This window comes from Stegodyphus dumicola, chromosome X1, assembly GCF_044657685.1.
Source record: "Stegodyphus dumicola isolate Sdum_Otavi_A_Nest chromosome X1, ASM4465768v1".
Classification (NCBI taxonomy): Eukaryota; Metazoa; Arthropoda; class Arachnida; order Araneae; family Eresidae; genus Stegodyphus; species Stegodyphus dumicola.
The window spans coordinates 257,174,806-257,202,534 of NC_140780.1; the positions used below are offsets into that span (position 1 = coordinate 257,174,806).

The 27,729-nt window shown below is 32.5% G+C and overlaps 1 protein-coding gene across 5 annotated transcripts in view; it reads right to left on the bottom strand.

Moving 5' to 3' along the window:
* Bili (FERM domain-containing protein 8 Bili) overlaps window positions 1-12,111 on the bottom strand; it is a 148,536-nt gene extending 136,425 nt beyond the window's left edge. The window contains exons 1-3 of one of the 5 annotated variants that reach the window (XM_085807582.1): window positions 11,588-12,079; window positions 8,279-8,408; window positions 6,557-6,754 (exon numbers count right to left, since the gene is read on the bottom strand). In XM_085807582.1, coding sequence (XP_085663708.1) covers window positions 6,557-6,754; window positions 8,279-8,303 — 223 coding nt within the window. In that variant the 5' untranslated portion in view covers window positions 8,304-8,408; window positions 11,588-12,079. Of the gene's footprint in view, window positions 1-6,556; window positions 6,755-8,278; window positions 8,409-11,587 lie in introns of all 5 variants that reach the window. The other 4 variants (XM_035353005.2, XM_035353004.2, XM_035353001.2 and 1 more) reach the window with 4 other exon arrangements.
* Window positions 12,112-27,729: the final 15,618 nt, after the last annotated feature.

The window sequence follows — 27,729 nt, forward strand, 5'->3', positions numbered from 1 at the left end:
AAAGACAATTGGCATAAAAGATCCGGAGATAGTGAAGACTAAGGGGAATTTAGACACTGAAACGATCAAATTTTTCCTAGAGAACATTAAAGTAATCGAGGGCAATAGGTATGAAGTCTGTTTGTCTTGGAAGGATAGTTGTCGGATTCTTGGAGATAATAAAGATAAAGTGGAAAAAAGAATTTTCGCCAATACACGAAGACTGCAGAAAATGGGATTTTTCAAAGAATATGATGGTATTATTAAAGGCTGGAATGAGGAAGGTATATTTGAAATAGCTCCGAAGAACAGTGATACTGGTCACTATTTATCTCATCAAGCAGTAATCAAGGATTCCAGTCTGACTACGAAAGTGTGACCTGTATTCGATGCATCATTGAAGGATGAAAATGGGAATTCCTTGAATACTTGCCTCGAAAAGGGACCAAATTTAATAGAAATGCTTCCAAAACTTTTGATACAATTCCGGCAACGTGCAATTGGTGCTACTGCCGATATAAGGAAAGCTTTCTTACAAATCAGTTCGTGTGTTAGAGACAGAGTTTTTGAAATTCCTGTGGAGGGAAAGATTCAAACAAAACCGAGATTGTTACCTACAGACACTGTCATGTCGTGTTCGGCATTTCTTCGAGTCCATTCCTGTTGGGAGCAACGATTTCTTACCATTTGGATAATGCTCCACAAGATTTAAGAGAAACGGCACTTAGATTGAAGAAATCCTTTTATGTCAACAATTGTATAGCTAGTTTCGAAACCACAGAAGAAGTAGTCAAGTTCAAAGAAGAGTCCCAAACTCTAATGTTTTCAGGAGGTTTTGATCTTAGAGGGTGGACTGCTGCACTATTCAAAGATAGAAGCATGACTTCCTATCAGAAGTTCATTCCAATTCTGGGACTCTCATGGGACACTGAGAATGATGAAATCTATTGCAATTTAACCCTTTGACATTTTCGGAGAGTGCCCACACGAAACTATCTCTTCTGTCAGTCTCACAGAGGATATTCGACCCCATCGGATTTACAAGTGTTAATTCCAAATCTCATTCTGCAAAAAACATGGAAGATGAAACTTTCCTGGGATAAAAATCTTCCACTAGGTATAGAAAGGGAATTTCAGGCTTGGCTCAAAAGACTACACTTCTTGAATTATTGTAAAATTTCAAGAAGACCTGTGATTGGACCCTTCGATGACTGGTCTATCTCTCTACATTCTTTTAGTGATGCTAGTAAGGTATCTTATGCATATTACGTGCATATTTTGAGGGCAAAACTTCAGTACCATTGGTATTATTTAAATCAAGAGTAGCGCCTACCAAAGAAGTAACTATTCCGAGATTAGGGTTGCTTGGAGCTACTCGGCTGTATCGTCAAGTTATTGACACTCTTAAATTGACAAAGTGCCAAGTGTACCTTTGGAGTGACTCGTATGCAGTTCTGACATAGATAAAAAAAGACTCCCACTGAAGTGTCTTTTTGGCAAATCGTGTAGTTGAAATAAGGAGATGCACAAATCCGAAAGACTGGCATTATGTATCAAGCTCAAGCAACCCAGCTGATCTTCCCTCTAGAGGGTAGCAGATGGTGGGAGTGGCTTAAACAAGACCCGGATAAATGGCCTCTCTCTGAAGAATCAGAACTAGAAACTGATGAACTGAGTAAAGAATATGTTGCAATTTCCTAAAATTGCAAGGTGGGAGAATGTTCAGGAATGTGCACAAACTGAGTTAATACACAATAATTTAATATGTTCGTTATAGTGTAGATTTTTTGTGGCAATAGTGATTTTTTTTATATATTGCTTTGAGCGAGATAACGCATGGAATGTTATTCTTTTTATTATGTTTAGAATACTAAATAAAATGGTTTGTTGTTAATTAAAAAGGTTTTCTCTGCTAAATATATTACCATTCGTCCAAAGTTATTAAATAAGTCAAGAAATTGATTAATTTCAAACATCTATAATATCCAGGATTTGCTTAACATTGTCCTTCACACCCTTTCGACAAGGTCAAAAAACAATGAAATGATTGCAAATATGAGTAAGACAGTAACTTCAAGATTTTACCCTCTACAAACCTCAAGAGATAGAGCTATTTTATGGAGACCAACAGCTCCCCAGGAGTCAACAGGCTTGGGAATGGTTTTGCATTCCAGGCTAAGTTGGAATAAATAGGCCAGCTGGGTATAGGCTGGTACTATACTGGGTACAGGCAACATGAGAAATAGACTGCTTAAAAGGCTTACTGGTATAAAGTGGGGTACTACCCAAGATCTACTCTGTACCACTTATAAATCTTAAATTAGGCCAGCTGTTGAATATTGTGGTGAACTTCTCATAACTGCCTCTAGAACAGAGTTGAAACTACTCGAAATAATGCCCTGAGAATCATCACCAGTGGAGCATTTTCTATTCCTATCTAGGCTATGCAATTGCAAACAAATATTGAGCCTCTGACTCATCAACAGAAAGTGCTCTCAAGTTGGTTAAGAGATTGATGAGATGTGGTAATTTCTGAAGGATTTACAATCCTGCAGAGCTAGGTTAAAATACTAACTTACCTTTTTACATGTCATAAATGAACTGCCTCAATTTTTTATATCCCGTCCTTTAACCGACAGCCACTACTTGAGAATTGGTGAGTTTCTAAGACATTTGAAGTTGGCAAATCATAATTTAGACTTGGTTCTGCCGCCCAGTAAGAAATCCTACACTGAGACAGAATTGAGGATGACTGCTTTGGCCACTATTGGAGAAAGATTTCCAACAATGCACTGGTTGCATGTGTACACCGATGGTTCTGCTATAGGTGCTAATAATAACGCTGGTGCAGGGGTTTACTTCCAGCACTTCAGCTTTAGCAGGGCTGTTAGTGCAAATTATATTAACTATGATGCTGAAGTGAATGATGTTCAACTGCCTTTGACTGAAATCAGTAAGAGATGATCAGAACATTGTGATATTTATTGACTCACAGTCTACTATTAAAGCAATTTCTTCAGTTGTACTTTCAAATAATGGGTTTGTTCTAAATAGTCAGTTTGTGATAAATTCTTTACTAAATAATGGTAGAAATGTTACTCTGCAGTGCTCAAGTCGTGGAATCCTGGGTAATAAGTGTGCTGACACTCTGAGCAAAGCTGGATATGTCCTCCCACAACATGATCCTGGTCAGAATCATTAGAGCCAGATGTGGAGCTTATCTCTGGGAGAAGAATGGGGCCTCTGTGAAGGGAAATTTGGGGTTCCTTGATGCAGAATCCCAATCCTTGCAACCTACCTAGACCTGTTGGTGCCACTAACTTTAAATTAATAACCAGACATGACTACCTTATGAAACACCTAGATTTGGTTAGCAGACTCTCCATCTTGCCCATTATGTGATATTGACATGTGTGGTGACCATTTGGACACTTGTTCTAGATTTAAAAATGTGGCATTGGCTAACGCTGTCGAAAATTATTGCACATTTTTAATGTTTCCGAATTGGATTGTGCTGCCTGTCACAGACTAATGGCAGTCATGTGTAGGTCTGGCATGCGGGAAGATACACAAATCACTACTTTCTTGGTCTAGGTCAATTTGTAAAAAGCACAATTACCATCTAAAACAGAAAATATTTTTGCTTTTGACATTTTTGTAACAACTTCATCTATGGTTAACAAATGATATGTTTTCATTTTATTGCTTTATTTAAATTTCTATGATCTAAACATCTTTGAACTCAAGACATTACTCTCCCTGTACAGGCAGGGTATACACTCACTTCCAAAAGTTAAGCACGGAGAGAAAAATGCTAATTTCCGGAAGCCAATCAGAATTGAAGAGGATGCAATTCACTGCAGAGGTAGATGGAAGTATGCAGATATGTTAGGTAACAGCAATCACGCTTTCATGTCAAGAAATATGCAAAAAAGGCAGTCTTATAAGAAGCCAGCTTTATGAAGGGTTCCAGAAGTTGATTGTAAGTGCTGATAGAAGGTGTTTCAAACTTTCGTACAATTTGTTTTCAAGACATACGTGTTGGTATGACTTCCAGAAGACGAATGGAAGATTCTGAGTGCTCGCGTGCTGTGGGGCACATTGAAGCAGGACAGTCTATCACAGATGTTGCTCTTTTCTTTGGCATTCATCATTCTGTAATTTCATGTTTATGAAAACAATTCCACACCGCACAGACAGTTGTCCGAAGGCCCATAGCTGGTCGCCCAAGGGTTACAATCGATATATTGCTATTGTAGCCAAGGGGAATCGCAGAGCGACCTCCACGCATATGACATCTATGGTTACAGCGTCCATTGGTAAGGCAATATCTGCAGCTACTGTACGCTGAAGATTACACATGAGTGGACTGTATGTGTGGGTATCTCCAGTTTGTGTTCCTCTATCCGTCCAATCAAGAGGGGCACGATTACGGTGGTGCCGAGAATGTGTCTGACTGGGGCAATGTCATGTTTACTGATGAGTCAAGATTTGCTCTGGAGCCAGAAGACAAGCGTATAAGGATATGGCGTGAACAACAAACACGCAATCAGTCCCAAAACATAAGCAAGCATCACACATTCCGAGGCGGAAGCATTATAGTTTGGGCAGGGATTTCATTAGGATACCGCACCGACCTGCACATCTTTAAATGGGGTTCTTTGATGGCTATCCGGTATCAAGATGAAGCCCTAAAGTGCATTGTGAGATTTTACGCTGAAGTAGTTAGCCCTACATTTGTTTTAATGGACGATAACACATGTGCCCATAGAGGTGACATCGTCGATGACTACCTGAAGAGTGAAGGGATTGCGCATATGGCGTGGCCAGCATATTCACCCAACCTTAATCCCATTGAAAATCTTTGGGATGCTCTTGGCCGTGCTGTATCTTCAAGTTTCCCACCTCCAGTCACTCTTATTGTGATGGAAACTGCTCTACAAGAAGAATGGTGATTGGTTAATTCTGCAGTGGTTGACCACCTAATTGAAAGCATGGTCACAAGATTTAAACTTTGTATACAGATGAGGGGGGCATCACAAATCCTATTAATGTTTTTTTTTTTTTTTTTTTTTTTTTCCATTTTATGCTGTTTATTTTCACTTTATACATAATTCTGTTTAAGTCTCCAGTATGTCATTATCTGATACCTTACAAAAATTTAATATTGTTTTCATTTCTGTATATAATTATTGATTTTGTTTTATGCATAAATATATATGCTACTTTCCTGCCGAATTTTGTGTCAATCAAAGCAGTATTTGTTCATTTTTTTTTGCATTTTACATCTTCGTGCTTAAATTTTGGAAGTGAGTGTATATAGCTTTAACCTACCTTCGAGAATATTCCCAAGGCAAACGTGTTCTAGAATGTTCTCACTCTGTCTGTGACATATCACTAATTCTGGCACCAAATATCACCAAATGGGCAATTTTACACCAAAAAAACCTGCCTTTCTCTGCCACTTTCTGGCAACCGTAAGTCACCCTTGCAAGGGAGCTATCTCATTACGTTTTGCAACAACATACAATAAAGGGCATGCACTTTTAACTGTTTAAACACTTACTCATAAGCCTAGAATATTATATATTGGACAGCACTGCAATCTAGTCATTAATAGCAATCATTGATCTAGATAAAGATTTTTTAGTGCCTGTTTGGTTTTGAAAACCTTTTGCGCTATATTGGTTAAGAAATAACTAATTATAGATATTGTCTGTGCAACAAACTCGGAAATTTGTCAAATTTTACTTTTTAGAAGCTCTCACATGTACATAAATTTCTTCTAAGATTTCTTGCAACTGAAATAACTAGCAAAAGCACTGCAAGTGGAAGTCCAAACCTTCTACTTTAAAACTTATAAGGCAGACTCACTTAGGAATGCATATTCAACACATAAAAGCAAAAATATTTCACAAACAGTTTGCTCATAAAAGCCATGAATCTTTTCGATTATAGGATAACAGACACCAAACAATTTCCTACAGAAAAATAAAGTACACTGAGTTATTAGTGATACTTCATTTTGGATTCTTATTTATGTAAATTCATGCGGAAATGTAATAATAAAAAAGAAAAAGAAAAAAAGAACAGCTCTTAGCTGACATCATTGGTCATCTTTAATTTAAATGTATTTTACTCATCTCTTATAACAGTGTCCTGGCTTTGAAACTATTTCATTGAAAAAAGGTTTAGAAATGTGTAATGATACTTCAGTTCCTTGTTTATTGAAAAAATTTAGCAGTGAGATCAGGGGCGTAGCTAGAGGGGGGCAAAGGGGAGGCATCTGTCCCCAGGTGCAGAATCCAAGGGGCGCTAAACTGATGTTACGACATTTTAGAATTAAATTTTTTTCATCCTTGGCAAGCAGTAGGAGGCATGAAATCTTCAGTTGTCCCTGGGTGCTGAAAACCCTAGCTACGACTCTGAGTGAGTACACTTGGATATTTTTAATACCATTTTGTCCTATAGAAAAAAAAAAGATCTGAAGCTATATGTAATAAATAAAGCTTAAAAAATAAGAGAGTAAGTTATGTTTAAAAGACCTCCAATGCATTTTTATAATTTAAAAACATACTTTTAACATGTTTTTGTGCTCTCTGATTGACATCACGATGCCATTGAGCTGGACTGTTTGGCAGATAACATGCTTGTGAAGGCTGTGATGGAATTGGATGTCTTGGTATATACTCAGGATGAACAGCTCTAAAACCAACAGGATAAGATCGCGGTAATTCCCACTCTGAAACATGATCCTCATTTATCTGCAAAGGACCTATAAAAGGAAACATAAATATTAAGAATGAAATAAAATTCTAAATAGATTAAAATTCAAGCTATCTTGTACAAGACTTCATTAAAAATATCTAAAATTATTATGACTTTTCAAAATAATTAAATCTGAGAATACTAGATAACTAACATTGATAAGATATTCACATATAATTTCGTATGCTACATAAAAGAAAAATGAAAACATGTATTTCAATGCTTTAATTGCAGAAGAATAAGTAAATATTTTATTTAGTTTGTTATACAGTTCTGTGCAATTTTTTTTTTTTTTTTAAACATACAACACATGCACTGCTCATTCACTGAAGACATAAGTTTTTCATATTTTTAAGTATGTTTAAAAATGATCTTAAGCAAATAAATATTCTGTTTTATTATTTTAAACTCAAGACAAAAATATATGAAAATATTCTAGTTCATTTTTATTAAAGCATGCTTCCTCTTAATTTACATAAACCTAAAGCTGCTTTAAGATTTTTATATAAATTTATTTACGTAGGTCAATCAGAAAGTTTGTTGTACAACTGCGTAAATATGTTCCGTCTAAGACTATTTCAATGACACTGTGTGGCAACACTTTAGGCATGTACCTTTATCGCGTGACGTAGCGGCTTTCCCAAGGCAAGTTTAGTTTTTTTTTATAATCAGTCGCAAACATGTCTCAACAGCTGCAAATAGCGTCCAAATTGGAAATGTGTGCAGTGATTCGGTTTTTGTGGGCAAAAAGGTACAACTGCGCTGAAATTTATGTGCAGATACATTAAGTTTATGGTGAAAATGCAATGTCACGTCAAGCTATCGCGAAATAGTGCAACATGTTTGAGAATAAGACGTACAGATATTGACGGCACTGAGCACGAGGAAAGACCCTCAACTGCAACAAATTCGGAAATCGCTGCTTGCGTGAATGAATGCATTCTTGCAAACAAACGCATAACGATAGATGAAATTTCAAATGAACTGGATGTTTCTCATGGAAGTGTGCATAAAATTATTGCCAATCACTTTAAATTTCGTAAAGTGTGTGCTCAATGGTTGCCACATCTATTGACAGAGGAACATAAGGGAAAGCATTTTGAAAGTGCATTTGCATTTCTGAAACGTTACCAAACGGAAAGAAATGAAGACACAATAACACGCCGAATAAATACTAATTCAGAAGTCAAACAACAAAAATCAGCGTTATATTTACAAAATTTTCACAGGACTAGTTTCGATGGTTTTACCGAACCACCATCCTCAGCTGCAAAACTGCAAATGAACAAGATAGGAAACAATGATTGGATAAGATAAGAAAGCCTGGACAAGAATAAGAAGGACTTGCTTATGTTGAATGCTAATTATGTTGAAAAGTAGATTTTGAATAGAACTTTAAGATATAAATAGAGTTATTATAAAATTTTGCTGCTGTTTTGTTTTCTTAGGCAGTGCAACTAACTTTTTGACTGACCCTCGTATATGAAAACCTATATATTTAATGCATTAACAGTTACACATCTGACAATACTTTTATAACTTTTCTCCAGTTTCATATACAGCAATTCTCGGACTACTTTTGCAACATGCTTCAAACATCTCCTGTAATTGTGTTACTATGCTCCATTCTGTGTCTTCATATAACATTTACTTTAAAGAACCTAGGGAAAATCATCAAATTAATAGCCACATTTCAAACATCTCCTATAACTGTGTTACTATTTTCCATTCTGTGTCTTCATGTAGCATTTAAAGAATTCACTCATATCCATTTAAAGAAGAACCTAAGTCATCAAATTAATAGCCACATTTGTATTTTTGATTACAGAACACAAATAAAATATTTAAGAACATAAATCTTATATTAAAAAATGGCAGATATTTGGTAATTTCAACTGCATCATCCAACTTCTCTGACCAGCATATCTGCAGCGCTTCTTCAATTAAAGCAGGTATCCAGAACTTTTCAGACATGAAAAGCTGAGAAAAAAGATGCTCCTGCTGAAAAGTATGTCTATTTAACATCCAGTAAATGGTTACCTCACTAATTTGGTGACATAATCACATTTTCACAGAATCAATTATTCTTTTTTAAATGAAATAAATTTCACAACTTCAAATTTGCTAACAGATGAACAAGTTGCTATTCTGCTTCTTCAAAAAGGAAGGTAAAAGTTTACAATTGAGTGCCCCTTGTCTTTTTGGCTATTCTTTTTTTATGCTAAGATCGGCACCAGGATGGTACAATTTCAAGATGGCCGCTACACAAAACCAAAATAGGAAGTCAAAGAATTGCATAAACTGTGTGTCCATATACACATCGATCTATTTTCACTTGAAAAAACATCAGAGAATAGCACACACTAGGCATTGTGTACTGCCTTAACTTTGTCCATGTACACATTGACCTATTTTCACTTTAAAAAAATCAGGCAGTTAAAACAAAGTTAAAACTATCATGGTAACCAAAAATGGGGTTTCATCACCAAAAACTGAACAAAATTAGTTGCTAATCGAAGGGGCACCCAATTCTACACCAAAAGCCAAAAGGAGCCATTCTTCATAAAAATATACATAAAATATTCTGTTTGAATAATCTCATGAAATTAAAACAAGACATGAGGTCAAAATGGCTGTGACGGCCGGGAAGTAAATGATGTTCAAATACATACACGATTTGTTGATTCACACATTTTTTTCATTACTGCTGCATGATTCATTTACTTATGATATCAGGATATAACATCTAGTGGGTATTACAAACCTAAACTTATTTTAAATAAATAACAGCACAATGGTTAATTGAAATGATTACACAAGAGCTTACTATCTTGTTCTAACATTTAAATCAACAAAAAAGTGGTAACTGATGAAATCTTACTCACAAAAGAAAAAACTAACACCAGGTAATGAATGTTCTTTTAGCATAATAGATTTTTAAGGATTTTATCATGAAATTAAAGAATATTTCTATATCACGGAAGCATTCTCACAAAGATGTAATGTAAATGTAAATGCTGTCAACAATGGTGATAGTAGCTCAAACCTGGTAGCCCAATGGATCTGCTTGTTCACAGGTAGCAATAAATTTTCTAGCAATTAATAGATAGAAATATTTTTGTGTAATTAAGGAAGCTGTCAGAGATAGACGATTTATGGTGATGCATCTTGGAAGAATTATTGCCTTCATCGAAAACATGTTCACAGCAAATGGTAGATAAATGAAAATTCTGATGCCACTGATTAAGAAGCATGTGACAAGGGGAAGAACTGTTATGACTGATGATTGGCAGATATATTCATTCTTAAGCTGGCATGAGTACTATGTGCATTAGACTGTTAATAATTTTGCAAAATTTGTTAATTAGGCAGTTGGTGCACACAGCCAGATGACAGAATTGAACAAGTGGTCTCTAAAAGTAAAATTATAAAGTTGCTCAAAAAATTTACTCTGAAAGTTAAAATTAACACTATTTTCATATGAAGTGGTCTTCATTAAGCAAACCCAGCTGATCACGTATTCAAATGCCTATTTTGCAGTGAAGTTAACATAGCATTATGATCCATTCATGATAATTTTAAACACAATTATAAATACTCTGACAGTTACTCGATGGCACAAGTTTTTGAAAAATAAGGGATTTTTTCAGGGCCATAAAAGTCTGAAAAACGTTAATTTTGCTTTGGCATTTTGTGTTGAAAATGTTAAATGTCTCTTTCACTTTTCAAATTGTGGCCACCAAATATTATCACCTTGCGTTGTATTTAAAGAAATTAAATAACGAAGAATCTGCATAAATCTATGCATGTTTCTTGCATTAACAAACTTCAAAGCGAGCAATGGGAACACAGTACGGAAAAATTTATCTCCAGCGTGCGAGACTGTGTATCGGAAATTCTAAAGATATTCTCTTTTTAAGTTATTTTGTGATGTTGCCGTTGAATAGGATTTTATGGTTTAAGTGCGAAGAACGTGATATTAAATAAAGGTAACACACGAAACATTAGAAAAAAGGCATCTTTCGGCACAATATGAAATCAATATAAACTTTCAGATTTTTTTAACTCATTTATGATAATAAAATTATCAAAAATCTACTTCAACAATAAAACTAATACTTATTTTAAGTTTTTAGCTAATCTTTACTTTCATATGCTTAATATCATGCTTTTCTGCTAGCCCAAATGTAATTGTACTGATTATGTTTAACGAGCTATATTGGACTTGCATGTGCTTAATGCGTTTAACCAGCTAATTTTGAGCTAAATTTAACAAATATGTGCACAGTACCATGCTACACACCAAATACCATGTTTAAAATGCTAAATTTGACTTATATATGCCATAAGTCATGTTTTATTTCAAAACTTAACCACGTATTACTGCAAGAAAAAATTCACTGCCACCAACGAGTTCTTTGCAGAAGTAAACACTGTATCACTTTTTTGGATTGTTCTGTTTCATCTAGTCTCCTGTCAAAGACATGGGGGAAGAAATATATCCTAATGTGTCAATGTGGAACAGAAACTGCATGATACAGCTTTAATGAAAAACTACCAAATATGAACACTCAACAAACAGAAAGAAAAATTGTTTTGCCTTTTCTGCTTATAAAATGCTGCAACTATATAAAAGTTAATTCGATACACCAAGATGGCATTTAAGTATCACAGCATGTCTATGTCACAGCATATCTGCTGCACATGCTTACTTTAAAATTTTGAATGCTAACTCACTGACGTTAACGAAATGTAAGAGATGCCAAGTATGAAGATAGCAGTTGTGATAGCTATATGCATACAATGCATTTCGTGAAGTTTGTTAAACAGAAAGACAAACCTGTTGCTGCTCCGTGAGGCGAGTAGTGGAACGTATGAGAATATTCAAAGCCAGTCTCTCCGCACCTCATGACTTTGCTGTGCGTACCCAACAGTTTCAGTTTATAAAATGGATAGCTGCTCTAACATATTTATAATTCCTAAACAGATTCAAATATTTCTACAGAAAATGCAGGGAAAAATTCTGAACGTAGACTGGGCTCGATATCAAACACGATTTATCACTTTTATTCTTCATTTAAAATTACCCATGCAACACCACTAACACATATCAATGAGCTCTGAAATTGAAAAATTTAGAATGCAGTAAAGAAAAAATTTTCCCCTGTTTGTTTTATAACTAGATTAAGGTACCATGTGCATAAATATTTTTACTGAGAACATAACTACCAACTACAATAAGACAGTAGCGTCTGCATCCTAACGGCAACCAAGGTTCTTTAATATACTTATAGTAGCCTTAATATACTAAGGTTTGCCAGGTGCCATTGGTTGCTGGTAGTGACGTCACTCGGGAGACAAGACGCATCGGCCGACGCGTCTGCTACATGATTTTGGTAATGAAAAAAAAATGTAAACTAAAGCAAAATGATCATTTTATATGTGGTAGATACACCGGAAATACCGGGTATATACTTTCCAATTAAGTATTTTGTTAAAGAAAATGTTTATTTTATGCACAGAATTCGTACGAATGCTGAAAATAAATGTAAACATTAAATTCTTTTCGTAAAGGAAAGCATTAGAAAAGGAAAAACGATATTTAAGTTAATTAAGGGAAATAAATATTGTAAAACAAGGTATTTTTCAATATTTTTTCGTAGTATTGTTTGCACTAAATAAATCTTGTTGAACAGAACACATGATGGCATAACTGCTAAGACCATGGTAAAAACATAATCAAAAAGTATTATTCTATTTATTTTCATTGCTCATGCACTTTTTTTAATACAAATGAACTTTGACATTCCATGAGAAATATATGATCGTGATTTTCAGTTTAAATTACATATCTCAAGCAAAAATATATATAAAAGGATTTGACTTAACAAATTTATATTTAAATACCATAAAATTCTACAAATTTCTTAATATTCGTCATTATACTTTTAAATAGTATACTTATAACATTCTTTTTAAAGTGAAAAGTCACTTCATACTGATTCACTTCAGATTTTAGCAGAAGTGCGCATATTTTCAGTATAATCTAAAAGTACTCTTATAATCCCTTACACTCCCAAGATTTCTATATAACATTTATCCTGACGTGATTATTTGCTATAGTAAATAATCTTCGATATTGGCATCCTATTCTTCCTTCCATACATTAAAAATGGAACAATTAAAATACATTTTCTTACACATATACGCACAATAATAATAATAATAAACTTGCCCTACATCTTAGTTTCGGCCCACCAACGGCCGAGCGGTAACGTCGCTGAACACTGGTAGTTCGGTCCGAATCCCGCGAACCGGCTGGCTGCATGGGTGTTTTCGTGGTTTTCCTCATGCGTAACGTGTATACAAGCCAGTTTCCCTGAGAAAGTCCTCCACGAAGGCATCACACCTATTACGCAGATAGCCATAGTGTGCTTTGCCATAATTAAATACACCACCACATCTTAATTTCAATTCAGCCTGTACACAAATTAAATATTTTTAATTACTAATGTATTTTTATCAGGTTGTTTCTTAAAATACTTTTGTTATACTTGAAATATGTGTTCAATATTGAATTATTTTTCTTTCTCTTATAATTAAAAACGAGTTATATGAAATCAAAATTAAAACATATGCAGCAGTTAAATAACACTGAACAGAATATCTTACTTACTCTTTCGCTATTTCTATTCTAGCATTATACACAGATTTGTTTTCCTTCAGGTTCAAGCATTTGTAAGTTATATCAATTAAATTACATCACACATACCTGTATGCATCAGTTAAATAACAATGAAGGAAATATGTCACTCACTCATTCGATGTTTGCATCATAGTGTGGTCGAGAAATTGTTCTTTCCTCACGGTGAGGCATATGTCAGTTTACTTAGTTCGCAAAGCTTAACCCAGACGCTGCTTCAATACATAGAATTACGTTTGGGATGTAAAGAAAGTAACCAAAACATGTGAATGAAGTTGGATACGCGAATTTATTAACTAATCATTCAGGTACTCAGTATTGGTAAACATGATACTGAGTTTAAATATCTCACTACGATGTAAGTCTCATACTCAAAATGAAGATTATGATAAAAAATGATTTAAAATGAGAGATTTTTCAATTTAAATGTAAAATAGCAGTAAAATGAAAAATAAATGTAAAATTACATCACAGTTATGCATGAAAACTACATAAATTCATTAAAAAAATAGTTATTTTATCTGGTTGTAAAGAGTGTTTTCCGCCAAAAAACGTATTAACGTGTATAATTCTGACACAACGCTATAGCACAATTTTCCACTTCCGCCTAGGTATAATAGCAAATTAACAACACAAATCAAATCAAACTGTTGATGCAACGAAAGTAAACAAACGCCAAGAACTAACGCTGTCACCTACATGACGTCATGCGTATGTAGCATAACTTTCTCCCTGCACTGCGCATCGCTCTTGGGCCCCCCTAAACGGCAACCTATGAGAGAGATGAGAGAGGCGATTCTATTATTTTCATCGAGGAGTAGGGAAGTTAGAATGACAAGCCAAAGTCTAGCTAGCCCCGTGTTTCCCAACGTGGGGCCCACGTCCCACAAGAGGGCAATGCGATTGTTAAGGGGGGCAATTCGAAAATGGCTTCGACCAGAGTTTAAGGGGACAAAGGGCGTTTTAAATATGTTTCATGAAGTCAAAATTTTTCGAAATTTCATTTTTTATTCCCCAAAATAAAGAAAAATGTAAAGTGATGTATACGTAAAAAAGTTTTTAAATTGCGGTGCATTTTAAATATTTTATAAAGAATTCTCGCTGTTGACATAGACATTTAAATGCTTTTAAACGCATTTAAATAACTAACACGTTATGCTTTCCAGACGTTTCTCGCACATTTCAGCCAACGAATTAATTTTATTTTTTACTGTAGGAATGGCAACCGGTATATTATTCTTTCCTTGAATGGCAACAGCAGCTGCTTTCAGCTTTGTTTATATTGATCTTTATATCATGATGATTTATTTCTTTCAGCCCTTAGTGAAATGAGGGGTGCAAGCAAGAAAAACGTTCGTCGGTATTCGGAGGCATATTTAAAACTTGGTTTCATAGCTGGTCGATAAACGGTCAACTTTTGTCTTTTATGTCAATAATGCCTGACCAACTAATCAATGAAACTAGGTCGTCTTGAGGCCCATTTGAAGGCGAAACATAATGCTGATATTAATTGAGATTTGAATTATTTTCACACTTTAAGGAAAATTTTTGAAAAAAAGAGTAATATTAAATCTTTATTTACTGCTCATAATGCAACTGTTAATCGTGCTCTTGAGGCTATTTATCAAATTTCATTACTCATCGCTTAATCTGGAAAAAGCCGTACTATAGGGGAAAATTTAATCAAACCATCAATATCAGCATTTAAAACTGTTCTAGAAAAAGATGACAAAGTCGTTAAAGCTATGCCACAAAATAACAATACTGTTTGCAGAAGAAAGATTAAATGAGGATATTGAAATACAACTTGTTGAAAAGCTGAAAACAAGAAAATTCTCGGTGCAAATGGATGAACCAACTTTGAGAGACAGTGAGGCCGTACTTGTAACTTATGTAAGATATATTCATAAAGGAAATTTGCCGAAGAAATGTTCTTCTGTAAATCATTAGAAAGCACCTCTACCTCCAAAGATATTTTATAGTAAGCTAAAAAATTACTTAGATATAAAAAATATACCAATAAAAAATATAATACATCTTGTACTGCAGATGGTGCTCCTAATATAATGGTTGAGAAATAAAATAAAGCGCGGAATAAGAAAAAGGGTTGCTTAAAATTGATAAAAGATGAGAATCCAGAAATGCTTCTTGTGCATTGTGTTATTCATAGAGAAAACCTGGTAGCTAAAAACAATTCGCCTGTTCTAAATGAAGTACTAAATTCAGTTATAAAGTGTATCAATGCTATTAAAGCTAGGGCCAAATGTGAACGTCTTTTCAAGTTATTTTATGAAGAACAAAATGAATACTACGTATATGAGACTTGTATTTCACACTGAAGTAAGAAGGCTGTTGAAAGGGAACTGCTTGAAAGATTTATGGAACTATTTGATTCTCTTAGTTATTTTATAAGCGACAAACCTGAAATGAAAAATCCATTAACGGATGATAACAAGGCAATTGTGGGTTATTTAGCCGATATCTTTGAAAAATTAAATATATTAAATAAATAACTTCAAGGAGCAAATGTCGATGCAAAAGGAAGATATTTGGTTTCATTATCTTTGTTGAAATATGTCAGGCATATACTATTTACCACAAAAATTTTGAAAAGTCTCATTGTCTCCGAAAATGTGACGTGACTACCGCTATACTTGTTATTGTCGATCATCTGAAAATTTTATCGGCTGATTTAAAAGATTTTGTAACTTAAAACAAATTTATTTCCCAACTTGGATGATGCAGCCAGTGCTAGTGGATTTGGCTGATATTTCACATATGCAGTAAAAAGAAGAACTCGCAGAAATGCAAAATGATGAGTGAATTAAAACTTTATTTAATATAAAAGGAGCGATGTCATATCTTTGTAAGGAAACCAGAATCAGATATCCAAACGCAACAAAATTTGCAAGAGAACTATTGTTACCGTTTCCATCTTCATATTTTTCTGAATGCGGATTTAGTGCCATAAATGATTTGCAGCTAAAAAAAAAAAAATCGGTTGGATATTATGAAACCGGGAGACTTGAGATTCAAGTTATCTAAATTAGAACCTGACATAAAATTTCTTTCAAGCAAGTATCAAGCGCAAGAAACTCGCTAAATTTAAATAATAAAAAGTATTAATACTTAAAATAAAAAACTTTCACTAAAATGAGTTTTTTCTTGAATTTCAGTTCTCCATGTTTTGAAAATTCACATACTATGTTTGAACACAAAATTTCGTAGTCATTTTTTTCTAAAAGCTATTATTCTATTATTCAAGTTTCTTTCGTGAACATTTCAATTTTTAAATATTCAAAATTATGTATATGCTAGGGGGAGCATAAAAATTTTAGAGAGGATTAGGTGGGGCATAGCACAAAAAAGGTTGGGAAACACTGGTCTAGCCCCTCAGATGCTAGTTTCCTCCTGATTCCTCCCTGATCATTTGCACAGATTCAAGCGCAGCGTGTTTACTCCAAGGAGCTGAGCGTGGTCAAAGCCGATTTTTTTAAAACGCCGCGCGTTTAAAACATTACGAACTTGGTGCGCATTACTGAATGTAAATTAATTTCTTTTATTAGTTTTTCTGAAATAGTTTTCTTTTTAATTGGTATACATATTTATTTGTTCAGATGTTTTATTATAAATCTATACATAAAGGAAGAATTCCTGATTTATTCATTTATTCACCTACAGATCATCGCCCAAAGCTATTAGAGATACAGATATCAAAACTTAGGAGCTTATTCCTTTTGTACCGAATATGTCATTTAAGAAGCGATTTTTTAAGGTTCGGCGGGCAAAACATGTTTTTATGTTTTTTCATATAAGGAAGAAACAGATGTACACTGCTCAAAAAAAAAAAAAAAAAAAAAAAAAAAAAAAGGGACAGTCCTATATCTCCCGATCTACTGGGCCGATTGACAAAATTCAAATTGCGTTCTTCATGTCTCGAAAGCGCGACTTAGGATATATATTAGATTTATATATAGCACTATTCTAACATAGGTATTTTGACACAAAATCGGACTTTTTCTGAAATAACATACCAATTTTTTTACATATTTCGATACTACGACGCAAATTACGCCTAAATATGAAATTTTGTAAAATTTGGAGTGAAATTTACGGAGAAATTCACAAATTTATGTTGGCACTTTTTTGTCAGTTTGCGCCAAGAATACTTCACTTGGCGAACATCTTAATATATGGCAACCTAGTTTCCTTTCCCGTGAGAGGAAAAAAAGTCACCATCGTTCCTTTTTCCCAAATAATATTCTTTATATTATATTTTTAATTATAACTTATTATTTTAAGTAATTTTTTCTTTTTCGAATTTCATTTTAATTGTTTAAGTTGCACGTTTTTTTTTTTTTTTTTTTTTTTTTTCGAATAACTGTTTTAAAAATTTCTATTTACCTATTCAAACTGCGTAAATAAAGGTGCAGCGTTTATTTTATTTTTTTTTTCAAATAGTTTTCTTTATATGTATTTTTCGTCATAGTTATTATTTTAGGTAATTTTTATACTTTTATTTTAATTGTTTGTGTTGCATTGTCTCTTCAGATAATTGTTTTAAAATTTTCTATTTATTCCTTCGAACTGAGCATTTTAAATATATTTATTAATATCAATTTTCCAGAATTTGATTTTATTTATTTGAACTACGTTTCTTTCGGAAGAATACTTTGTAACCCAGACTACGTTGAGTTTGAAAACTGCATACTATATTAAAAGAGAAAATACAGTAAAGCACAGTTTTACACGCCTTTCAATGTTCCGTTCAGAAAAGATATATATAAATAAGAGAGATGTATAACCGACATTTTAACTTAGGATGACTTGCATATACTGCTTTAAACAGTTTTATCATTGTGCCCATTGCTTTACACAATTTTATCCTACATTTGGTTTCTTAAAATGTTATTCATATTTTAGTCAAATATTTTATTTTTGAAATCGCAAGAATCAAATATCATAATATTGAAAAGTTTTAAATTTAAAAAAATACAAATACTAAATTTTACGAAAAAATTTATTTTTCTTCTCTTTTTCTTTAAGAATTCTGAAAGTATATTAAAAAGTATCCAACTTTTCGAAACATTTTGGTATTTCTGACAATCATTTTAAATAAAGTTATCGCCTTCCATTTCATAAAGGCCCACAAACGGTCGAGCGGTAAAGACGCTGATCACTGGTAGTTCGGTCCGAGGTTCGAATCCCGCGAACGGGCTGGTTGCATGGGTATTTCCGTGGTTTTCCCGATGTGTAACGTGTATACGAGACAGTTTTCCTTAGAAAGTCCTCCACGAAGGCATCCCTCCCTTTAGGCAGATAGCCCTCTTGTGCTTTGCCATAATTAAATAATCCAATCCAATCCTTAATTAAATATAATTGATTTGTAACTTCTACTAGAACTGACGTTAAGAATTGAAGTGCAAATAAATAATATCGTGTGCAATCTTGATTAATATAAAATTTAAAATATTTGTATTCAGACAGAAAGTTTTTTGAAATATTTGCAATTACTTTCTGAGAAGGATTTATTAATAACCGTAATAATTACTTATTATATTACTGATGATTAGGAATCAGTTCTTGACAATTACATTCTAAATTAGAATTTTAAGAATTATTAGAATTTTAAATTAGAATAATGAAAATACGCTACGCACAAAAATACATTTTAGGATAAAAAAATGAGTTGTTTTTTTTATGTTTTAAAACTTCTTGAATTCATTTAATAAACATCGTATCCTCGTTGTTAATTCAATTCAGAATGTTGGGTGTCGTTTATATAATTATTCTTACTTGTCCACGGAATCTGCTGACTTATCCAGCGATTAAGTAGCTGCAGATCATTTCTACATAACCATTGAACTTCCATTAATTCAGTCTCTAGAGGGTTGTATATTTATATCATAATTTGACTTTTATAAAAATGATTATTCTAAATCTTATGTTTCTATAAAAATATACTGTGCTTTAAAAATATGGATGATAGTACCAGCCGCTCTTTCAGCCACTTCTAAAGCATCAGTTTGTTTAGAAATAAATTGTGCAGTTAATGTCATAAAATTCAAATAAACATCAAACGAAAATTCTCAGTTTTAGACAATTCGATTTAAACGAAGTAAAGTAGCAGACGATAAAACGCCGAAGGTAAAAATTTACTCTTACAAAAATTTACTCTTATTTTAAAAATAAAATAATAAAATAAAAAAAATAAAAAAAAAAAGATAGAGAGAAATTAAAAAAAATATTAAAAAATTTATTAAAAAAAAATAGCTTTTCATATAGTATTAATAAATATTTATTACGCATCATTGAGGGGAAAAATTTCATATAATTAATTCTCCGTAAAATTTTACTTGAAATTTATGGTTAAAAATAGCTGTGGCAATACAGTGTAACAAAAATCCATAGACCACATTTGGCGTTATTATCGCTCAAAAAAAAGATGCCAAATTTCAAAACGCGAAAATATGTAAATTTGTGTATATCTTAGAAAATTTTGAATAAAAAAGTCTAATTTTTTGCAGATATGCTTAAAAATATACCTACTTTAAGATGATGGTAAAAAATTTTATAGGTTATAATTCAAAATTTTTTCAAAAATTTATAAAAATTATTTAAAAATAGAAATTTAAAAAATAAAACACAAAAAATGGGTAAATTTTATTTGGAATGAACCTAAATTTCGAAATGTGAGAGAAAAAATCAAAAAAGTTTAATAAAAAAAGAGATATAAATAAATATTTGCCAAATTCAATTAACATTGAGGAGCTAAAATTTTGAGAGCTAATATTTCAAAAACTACTCGTACGATTTTTACAAAACTTGGTATTCTGGCATAATTTGAGTCGTAGAATAGAAATATGTAAAAAAATTGGTATGTTATTTCAGAAAAAGTCCGATTTTGTGTCAAAATACCTATGTTAGAATAGTGCTATATATAAATCTAATATATATCCTAAGTCGCGCTTTCGAGACATGAAGAACGCAATTTGAATTTCGTGAATCGCCCCAGTAGAACTAGAGATATAGCACTGTTCCTTTTTTTTTTTTTTTTTTCGAGCAGTGTACATAAGATTCTTGCTTTAAAATGTATGGAATATGAATACCTAAAAACCAATTTCAAACGTTTTCAAAATTCGGCCCCGAAGGGGGGAGAAACGTGTTTTTCACATATTCCTTCATACCTCAGATATCCATAAGACAAACTTATGAATTACTGCTGCAAAATGTAAGGAATACGAATAATTGCTGACATCAACATGTGTGGGGAGGGGGACTGATTGGCATAAAATACAAGTTTACATAATGTACAAGTAAGCCTTATTAAAGGTGTACACCAGATATGTAAAGCTAGTTAGTATTAAAAAAAACTTAAGGTTTCTATTATTTAATGTTACGAGTATTAATAATTAAAATCCCAAAATGTAGCAGCATGTGGCAATTCACAAAACTCTGATGAGATTGTTACAATGTTCAGTTAGTTTTAAACAATTCTACACATAATAAAATGGCCAGTGCACAACATGTGAATGTACATGGGGTTAAATAATTAGAAATAAGAAACTTGACAAATATTAAATAGCAAGTATTAAATAGTAGAAAATATTGTTTACTGTTCAAATTTGGGATTGACTCAGTTTCACCAAAATATATTTATCTACATTAAAATGTTCGGTAATAATCTATTGACTGAACAGTATAAAAGTCAATGAATAATTGATTGTATGGACAATATTTGGTATTGTTGGACTTAAGAGGGGGCGACGGAAGACAGTAATGCAAGGAGGATGAACAAAAATAGACTTACTCATTAGTCACAGAATACATCAGCCTATCACGAGGACCTGAGATAGAGGTTCAAAACCCTGTTCTGACCTTTTACATCATCTGTTCCTGATCATTTTAAGGATCAGAGTTGGAATTATCTTATTATTAAAGAGAAGTTCTGAAGAATGAGAGAGATAGTATTATATAAATAAGAAAAAAATATCATCTGGGACATATAAAACACTTACAGACAGTTTAAAGAAGATGTTTTAGATGATAAAAATGGACAAAAGGAATTGTGAATAAATATACTAATGACTATTGTTAAAATATATATTTTTCACTAGATGTGTTAAGTTTCTTCAGTGGAATTATGTGAAAAATTTTTGTGATCCAAAATAATTTTTAGAATTGTATTATTGTCTTCATTCTGTGAAGTTATTGTAGAAGTTTTTGTCAGTTTCCTTTTCGTTTTGTATTTGAGAATCTTTTGGGTATTATATTTTTATTAGGTGGAATATCTTTATTAGCAGTTGGGAAATGTATTTCTTGTGCACTTAACATATCAGCAGCTTCTAGATGTAGTGGTGCTGATTTTAGAATCCATCACATTGTTTGTCAGATTTTAATGAATCTACTAATTCTAAACATGTTTGATTTAGTTCGTTCTCTTTCTGTGTTCCAGTGAGAGGGTCTGTGATTTCTTTTTTTTTTTTTTTTTTGGCTACGTAATTCAAAATTCATTTTCATCATCTATAATAAGTGGATAATTCATTATGTATTTTGTAGTTGTAGTATTTCTAGTGTAGTAGTATTTCTAGTGTGCTTGCACATACTCTACCTAACTTAGGTATTTCTCCCGCCTTCTTGGTGTGGTGATCTGCACACTGGGCGCATATTCCAGAGGTCCGCGGTTCGATTCCCGGCGAAGGCATTGCTAATTTTTCAATCTCTCATGCCTCCAATGTAAAATTATAATGTCAGTGGCGCCCGAACTAAAAGGGTGTTAGATGATTGTTCTCCACAGCCAGGATTTGGCGATTAGGTCCCGTAAAAACCTCAGTCGCCCTTTAAAAGAGGGAGTATATAAAGTATTTCTCCTACCTCCTCGGCATGGCTTCATGGTGTGATGTGTATCCAGAAGTCCGCGGTTTGATTCCCTGCAAAGGCATTGCATATTTTGCATCTTGCCTGCTTCCAAAAAAAATGCCTAATGTCTCTACAAACTGATGAATCAATACAGCTGCATATATATATATATATATCAATGAATGCATATATTACACTCAGTGCACTGTATGTGACATGTACAAGTTTTGTTACTTTCATGTATAGTGTATATTTCTGTATGTGTTGATGAAACAGACCACCCATTCTCATTCTCTACTACTTATAAACATAGTGTTTCATTTGTTTTATGGATTCTTAAATCCCAAATCTTACTTGTTAATTTACCTTTATTTGCTGTAATTAAGCGATTAATCATTTTATCTCTTACAAATCTCATAATAGCATGTATAATGTTATCCAATCTCTTAACATTTTTCCCATGAAGAAAAATATATTTTAATGTTCGGTGCATTCGTTCGATGTGCATGTTTGTGTTAACACCACTGTGAAATCTTTATTTATAACAGTATGCCCAGCTAGATTTATTTTGTAAATAATATGTTTAAAAGTAATTTGCAAATTCAATAGTGTCCGGATCTTCTTTAAGTAATTTTATTGCTGCTTCTGTCAGTGTGATCATGTAGGTTCGATATAGTCCGGAACTTCCTATTACTCATACCACAGAACTGATTACATATCAGATCAGGTCAAGAAGAATAGAAGGAGAGAAGGTTCAACTCACACGGTGAAGCTTGGCAACCATGTTACTGTTATCGCTGTGACTTGTGCAAGGAAGTCTGTAATTGCAACAGTTTTGTCTTTTCCTTTTGAAGTATGCCAGCTTGTGTTGCATATGGATGCACAAATAGATTTTCGAAAATGATTCCTGGGATTACTTTTCACGCGTAAGTATTGATTTCCTTTTTTCATGTAATTTGATAAATATGTTAAAACATATCACAATGTCGTGTTTTTTTCTTTCCAGATTTGAAAAAAGGGCCTTCGTAATAATCAAAATATGTTAAATACATTTTAATGTTTCTGTTTATAACTGATATCTTCGTTCCTTAACATACAATGATATATGTTAGGATTTAATTTGTATAATTTGAACGTTTTAGGTAATTCGTTTTATAATTTTCATGGAAAGTAAGAAATCAATTGTTACTACTTTTATGAATTGTAAAGGTGTTAAATAAAGTAATACTTTTCTTTATGTATTAATTAGTATTCATTTTTAAGTTTCGTGAACTGATACGAATATAATTTGTGCATTTGTTCAAGATAAACTATTCTGTTGTTAAAAAATTGTTTGCATAAACTTACAAATTTCTGGGCAGTATAGCGATAAAAGTAAGTAAAATATTAACACAATTGAACATGTGGAAAGACGTATCCAAGAATTTATATAGGTATATTTTCTGTAATTCAGCTTAATTCAAGGCAATTTCTACGAGATTCATAAATATGAAACGTGGATAAACTGATATCATTAAAATCACATAAATCTGTTTTATTTTATTAATATTTATTTTCTTGTTGTTGGCTCTGACAAGGATATATTTAAAACTTTCATTTAAAAAAATGCAACCTGGGACTATTTGTTAGATAATTATTGCTAAATATGTGAATTTCTGTTTTAGTGTATCCGGGATTCCAGCGCTCTGATACGCCATCTAGTGGCTAAAGGGTGGAAACATTAAAAATCGGTATTTACGTTTGACAATGCTACGTAGTTTGTGAAGCGTGTTGCGATCGAAAATTAATTAAACGTTTTATTTTTTATTGTTGTGGGCATTATGTATAACTTAGAAAGACCACACGTTTTGTTTTGTACACCAGTGTAAATCACGAGCTTGCAAAGAACCTGAGTTATGCTTCCATTGCATTCTTGGTTCGAAAAATATCGAACGAGATAGCAAAACGAAGAAGGGAGTGGTTTCGCGTATTTCGAATTGGAAAGAAAGTTGGACGTTATATGAACGTTCTAAGCATTTAAAGAAAAATGATTACATTTTTTCTCGTAAGAAAAGTTTTCTTTAGATATGCAAAATTTCTTTCTCGTGTATCATATATATAAATGTGTATGTGTGTTCTTCGAAAGTAAACATGCATATTTGTATAGTATAAATTATTATAGCATATACACATACATATACAATTATGCTTTCATGCATATTTTACCTGCAGAAATTTAAATTGTGTTTCAGTTTATGTTAGCAATGATTTAAATGAAAATTTATAGAATGACACATAAAAATAAAAGTTAATTATTTTAATGTTAATGATGAACTTTGAATTTCATATTCTAGTAATGCTGAAATTTCTGTGTGTGAGTCATTTCCTGTTAAACTATTTAGAACTGTTTACAGTGGTTCAGGATAGTTAGCATAAAAAATTTCAAGTTCAGAAAATAGCTATGACGATCTGGTATGAGTAATAGTATAAAAAGTATTACAGATATCAAATCTTTTCCACTATAGAATAGTTTGCAATGAATAGAATAGCTTCTGTAATGTAAAGCACCCAAGTATTTGTTCAGTGATAAATATTGATAGGGGAGAGACTTTTAGGTAATTTCCTTTTTCAGCCATTATTCAAAATATGATTGCATATAACTAAATAACTTTGGAGTAAATGAAACAGCGTGCACAGACATGTGTATACAGTATACAGGTTAGCAAATAAAGGCAAGGACAGTGGATTTGGATCAGTTCAGTAATTTATTAGATTGTTTCTGTATTACTATTTTATTTATAACAAACTTTTATTTAGTAGAATAAGAATAATACATGAATACACAGCCTTTTAGTTGCAAGAAATAAGATTTTGCGTAGTTATTTAAAAATGCAACCATATTTATTATCTCAAACATATTCTATATTAGTCGTATTTCTGGGGCAAATATGCATTAATTCTCTTACCTATTATTATGTCATTATACAAATTTCATTTTATCGTGTTGCTTATATGTTCGTAACTAGAATTGGTGTCAATTCTATGCAGTGTTTATACCTGTGAATATAAGCTTCATCGAAAATATATGCATATTGGATGTCTCATCAGTGCTAAGAAGATTTATCGATTTTTTTTACTTGTGACTAAAAATTGCTTATTAGACATTATTCTACCAAATATTTGCTGTTTTTTTTGTGAAACAAAAAACATCTTCCCTGTCAACACTGACACAATCTCAAAATTTTCATTGCCAGTATGTAATTGTTTGCACACAGCACTTTTACTAAAAAAATTATAGTACATATAAAAAATGCTAAGAATAATAAAACCTTTGGTAACACCAGATATACATATTGATTTGATATTATTTGATAAACATTGCAAATGAATGAATAAATTTGTCATTAAAATATTTCGGAGGAGCAAAAATACATTAAATCATTAAATGAAGAGGGTAGATGAAATATTCAAATTGTCCAGCTTCTACATTTAGTGCGACAATAAAAAGTCTGAAAATAATATTAATTCTTTGGTAAAAATATCTTTATTTAAACCAAGTGTTGCAAATCAATTTTAAGTTATTTCTCAGAATGATATATAAAAATCCGCATGTGTATCGTGTATGCAGTGTCTTTTGGATGCATATGTGAATAAAGCGGGCGCACCCCGCGCAAAACCGATGAACACTGGTAGTTCGGTTCAACTTTCGATGCCGGCGAACGGGCTGACTCCATAGGTGTTTTCTTGATTTTACGCATGTGTATCGTTTATGCACTATCTTCTGCATGCATACGTGAATAAAGCACTGAAAACTGGTAGTTCGCTCCAAATTTCGAATCCCGTCAAACGAAAGAGGGCTTCACTGGTAGTTCGGTCCAACTTTCGAATAAAGGCCAACGAAAGCGGGCTTCAGCCCGCTCATCTGGCAGTCTTCCCTGATTTTCCACATGTGTATGAAGCGGGCGCAGCCCGCTCAATTGGCGGGCTTACCAGCTAGCAATCATGCGAGCTAGCGTATATCTTGTGAATGCATACGTAAATCAAGTGACCTAACATGAATAAAGCGGGCGCTCCACGAAGGCATCCCTTCCCTCATGTAGCGGGCTTGCCCGCTAGTGATATATAAAAACTGTTCTCTAGCTACATCCCTGAAAGTAAGCATTAATTAAAGTATTTAACAAATAGATTTGATCATATTTTATGCATCATGCAGACTATATTTCCAGCTCTTTCATTTAAGTGCAATTTATTTCCAATGTATGAACATAAATACTGTACAAGCTTAATCACTTATTCATTTATTCGTAATTTAATTCAGTTTTCATATAAGAATTAAAATTTACCAGGCAATTGCTTTCTTAACATCTATTAAACTTAAAAAAATAGTTTAATAGATGTTGCTGTAATTTAACACTTTTGATTTTAATGTTTTCAGAAATTTGTTAAATCAAGTTTATCTTTGTGTGACCTTGCATCAAAGGCACCAATAATAAATTTGTTTTGGCATTCACTGCTAAAATTTTTAAAGAAAAACTTATTATTGATGTAAAAGAAGGAACAAATTATATTTATCTTGGTAATATGTCTTATGATATGCTTATTTACGGTGTCATGATATTGCAGTAACTTAAAGGGAATTTCATATAACTTGTTTCTTAAGTTGCATAACCTGTTTTCATAACTTTTTGTTATCAAATATATATAAAAGGTAAATTTCTAATCAAATATTCTTCCTTTCACAGCAGTGTTATTTACCGTGATATAACGTGTGTTCAAATTTATTATACAGTTATGATCATTATTCATAATAGAGTATTATATATTTGTTATATACATTTAATTTATATCATTATGTATTATATGATTTTGCTTTTAGAATATATCACAATATATATTTCGTTTTGCTGATAGAACTACAGTGGCTCCCAAAAGTGTTTGTACACTTATGATTTTCATTGAAATAGGGTTCTATCCATTAATTAAAAGTAAACTTTCTGAATGAGACTTTAATAATAAGATCTATAATCTATTGGTAACAAAATTATATAAAATATTTTTTAAATGTAGCGAAACTTTAGTTTTAAGAAATTAATAATCAAAAAATGACAAACATTTTATCTCATAAAAGTCTTCGTACACTGAAATATTTTTGAATAAAATCAAAATTAGAATTATTGTTTGCCACTTTTTTTAATTTTTGAATTGTGGTGGCATTTAAAAAATCGTTTGCTTTAATCTTTTATTGTTCACAAAATTCCATTTCTCCGCACACACCATCACAATTAATTTATTCAATTTCCAAATAAAAATGAAATTCAGTATGTCACAGAGTAAATACTACTAAAAATAGAACCACACGAAAGACACGTGAACAAATCTTAACTGTTACTAATTGTATCAGGTTCAATGTTTCTTCTAACCTTCTTCGGAAACATACAATG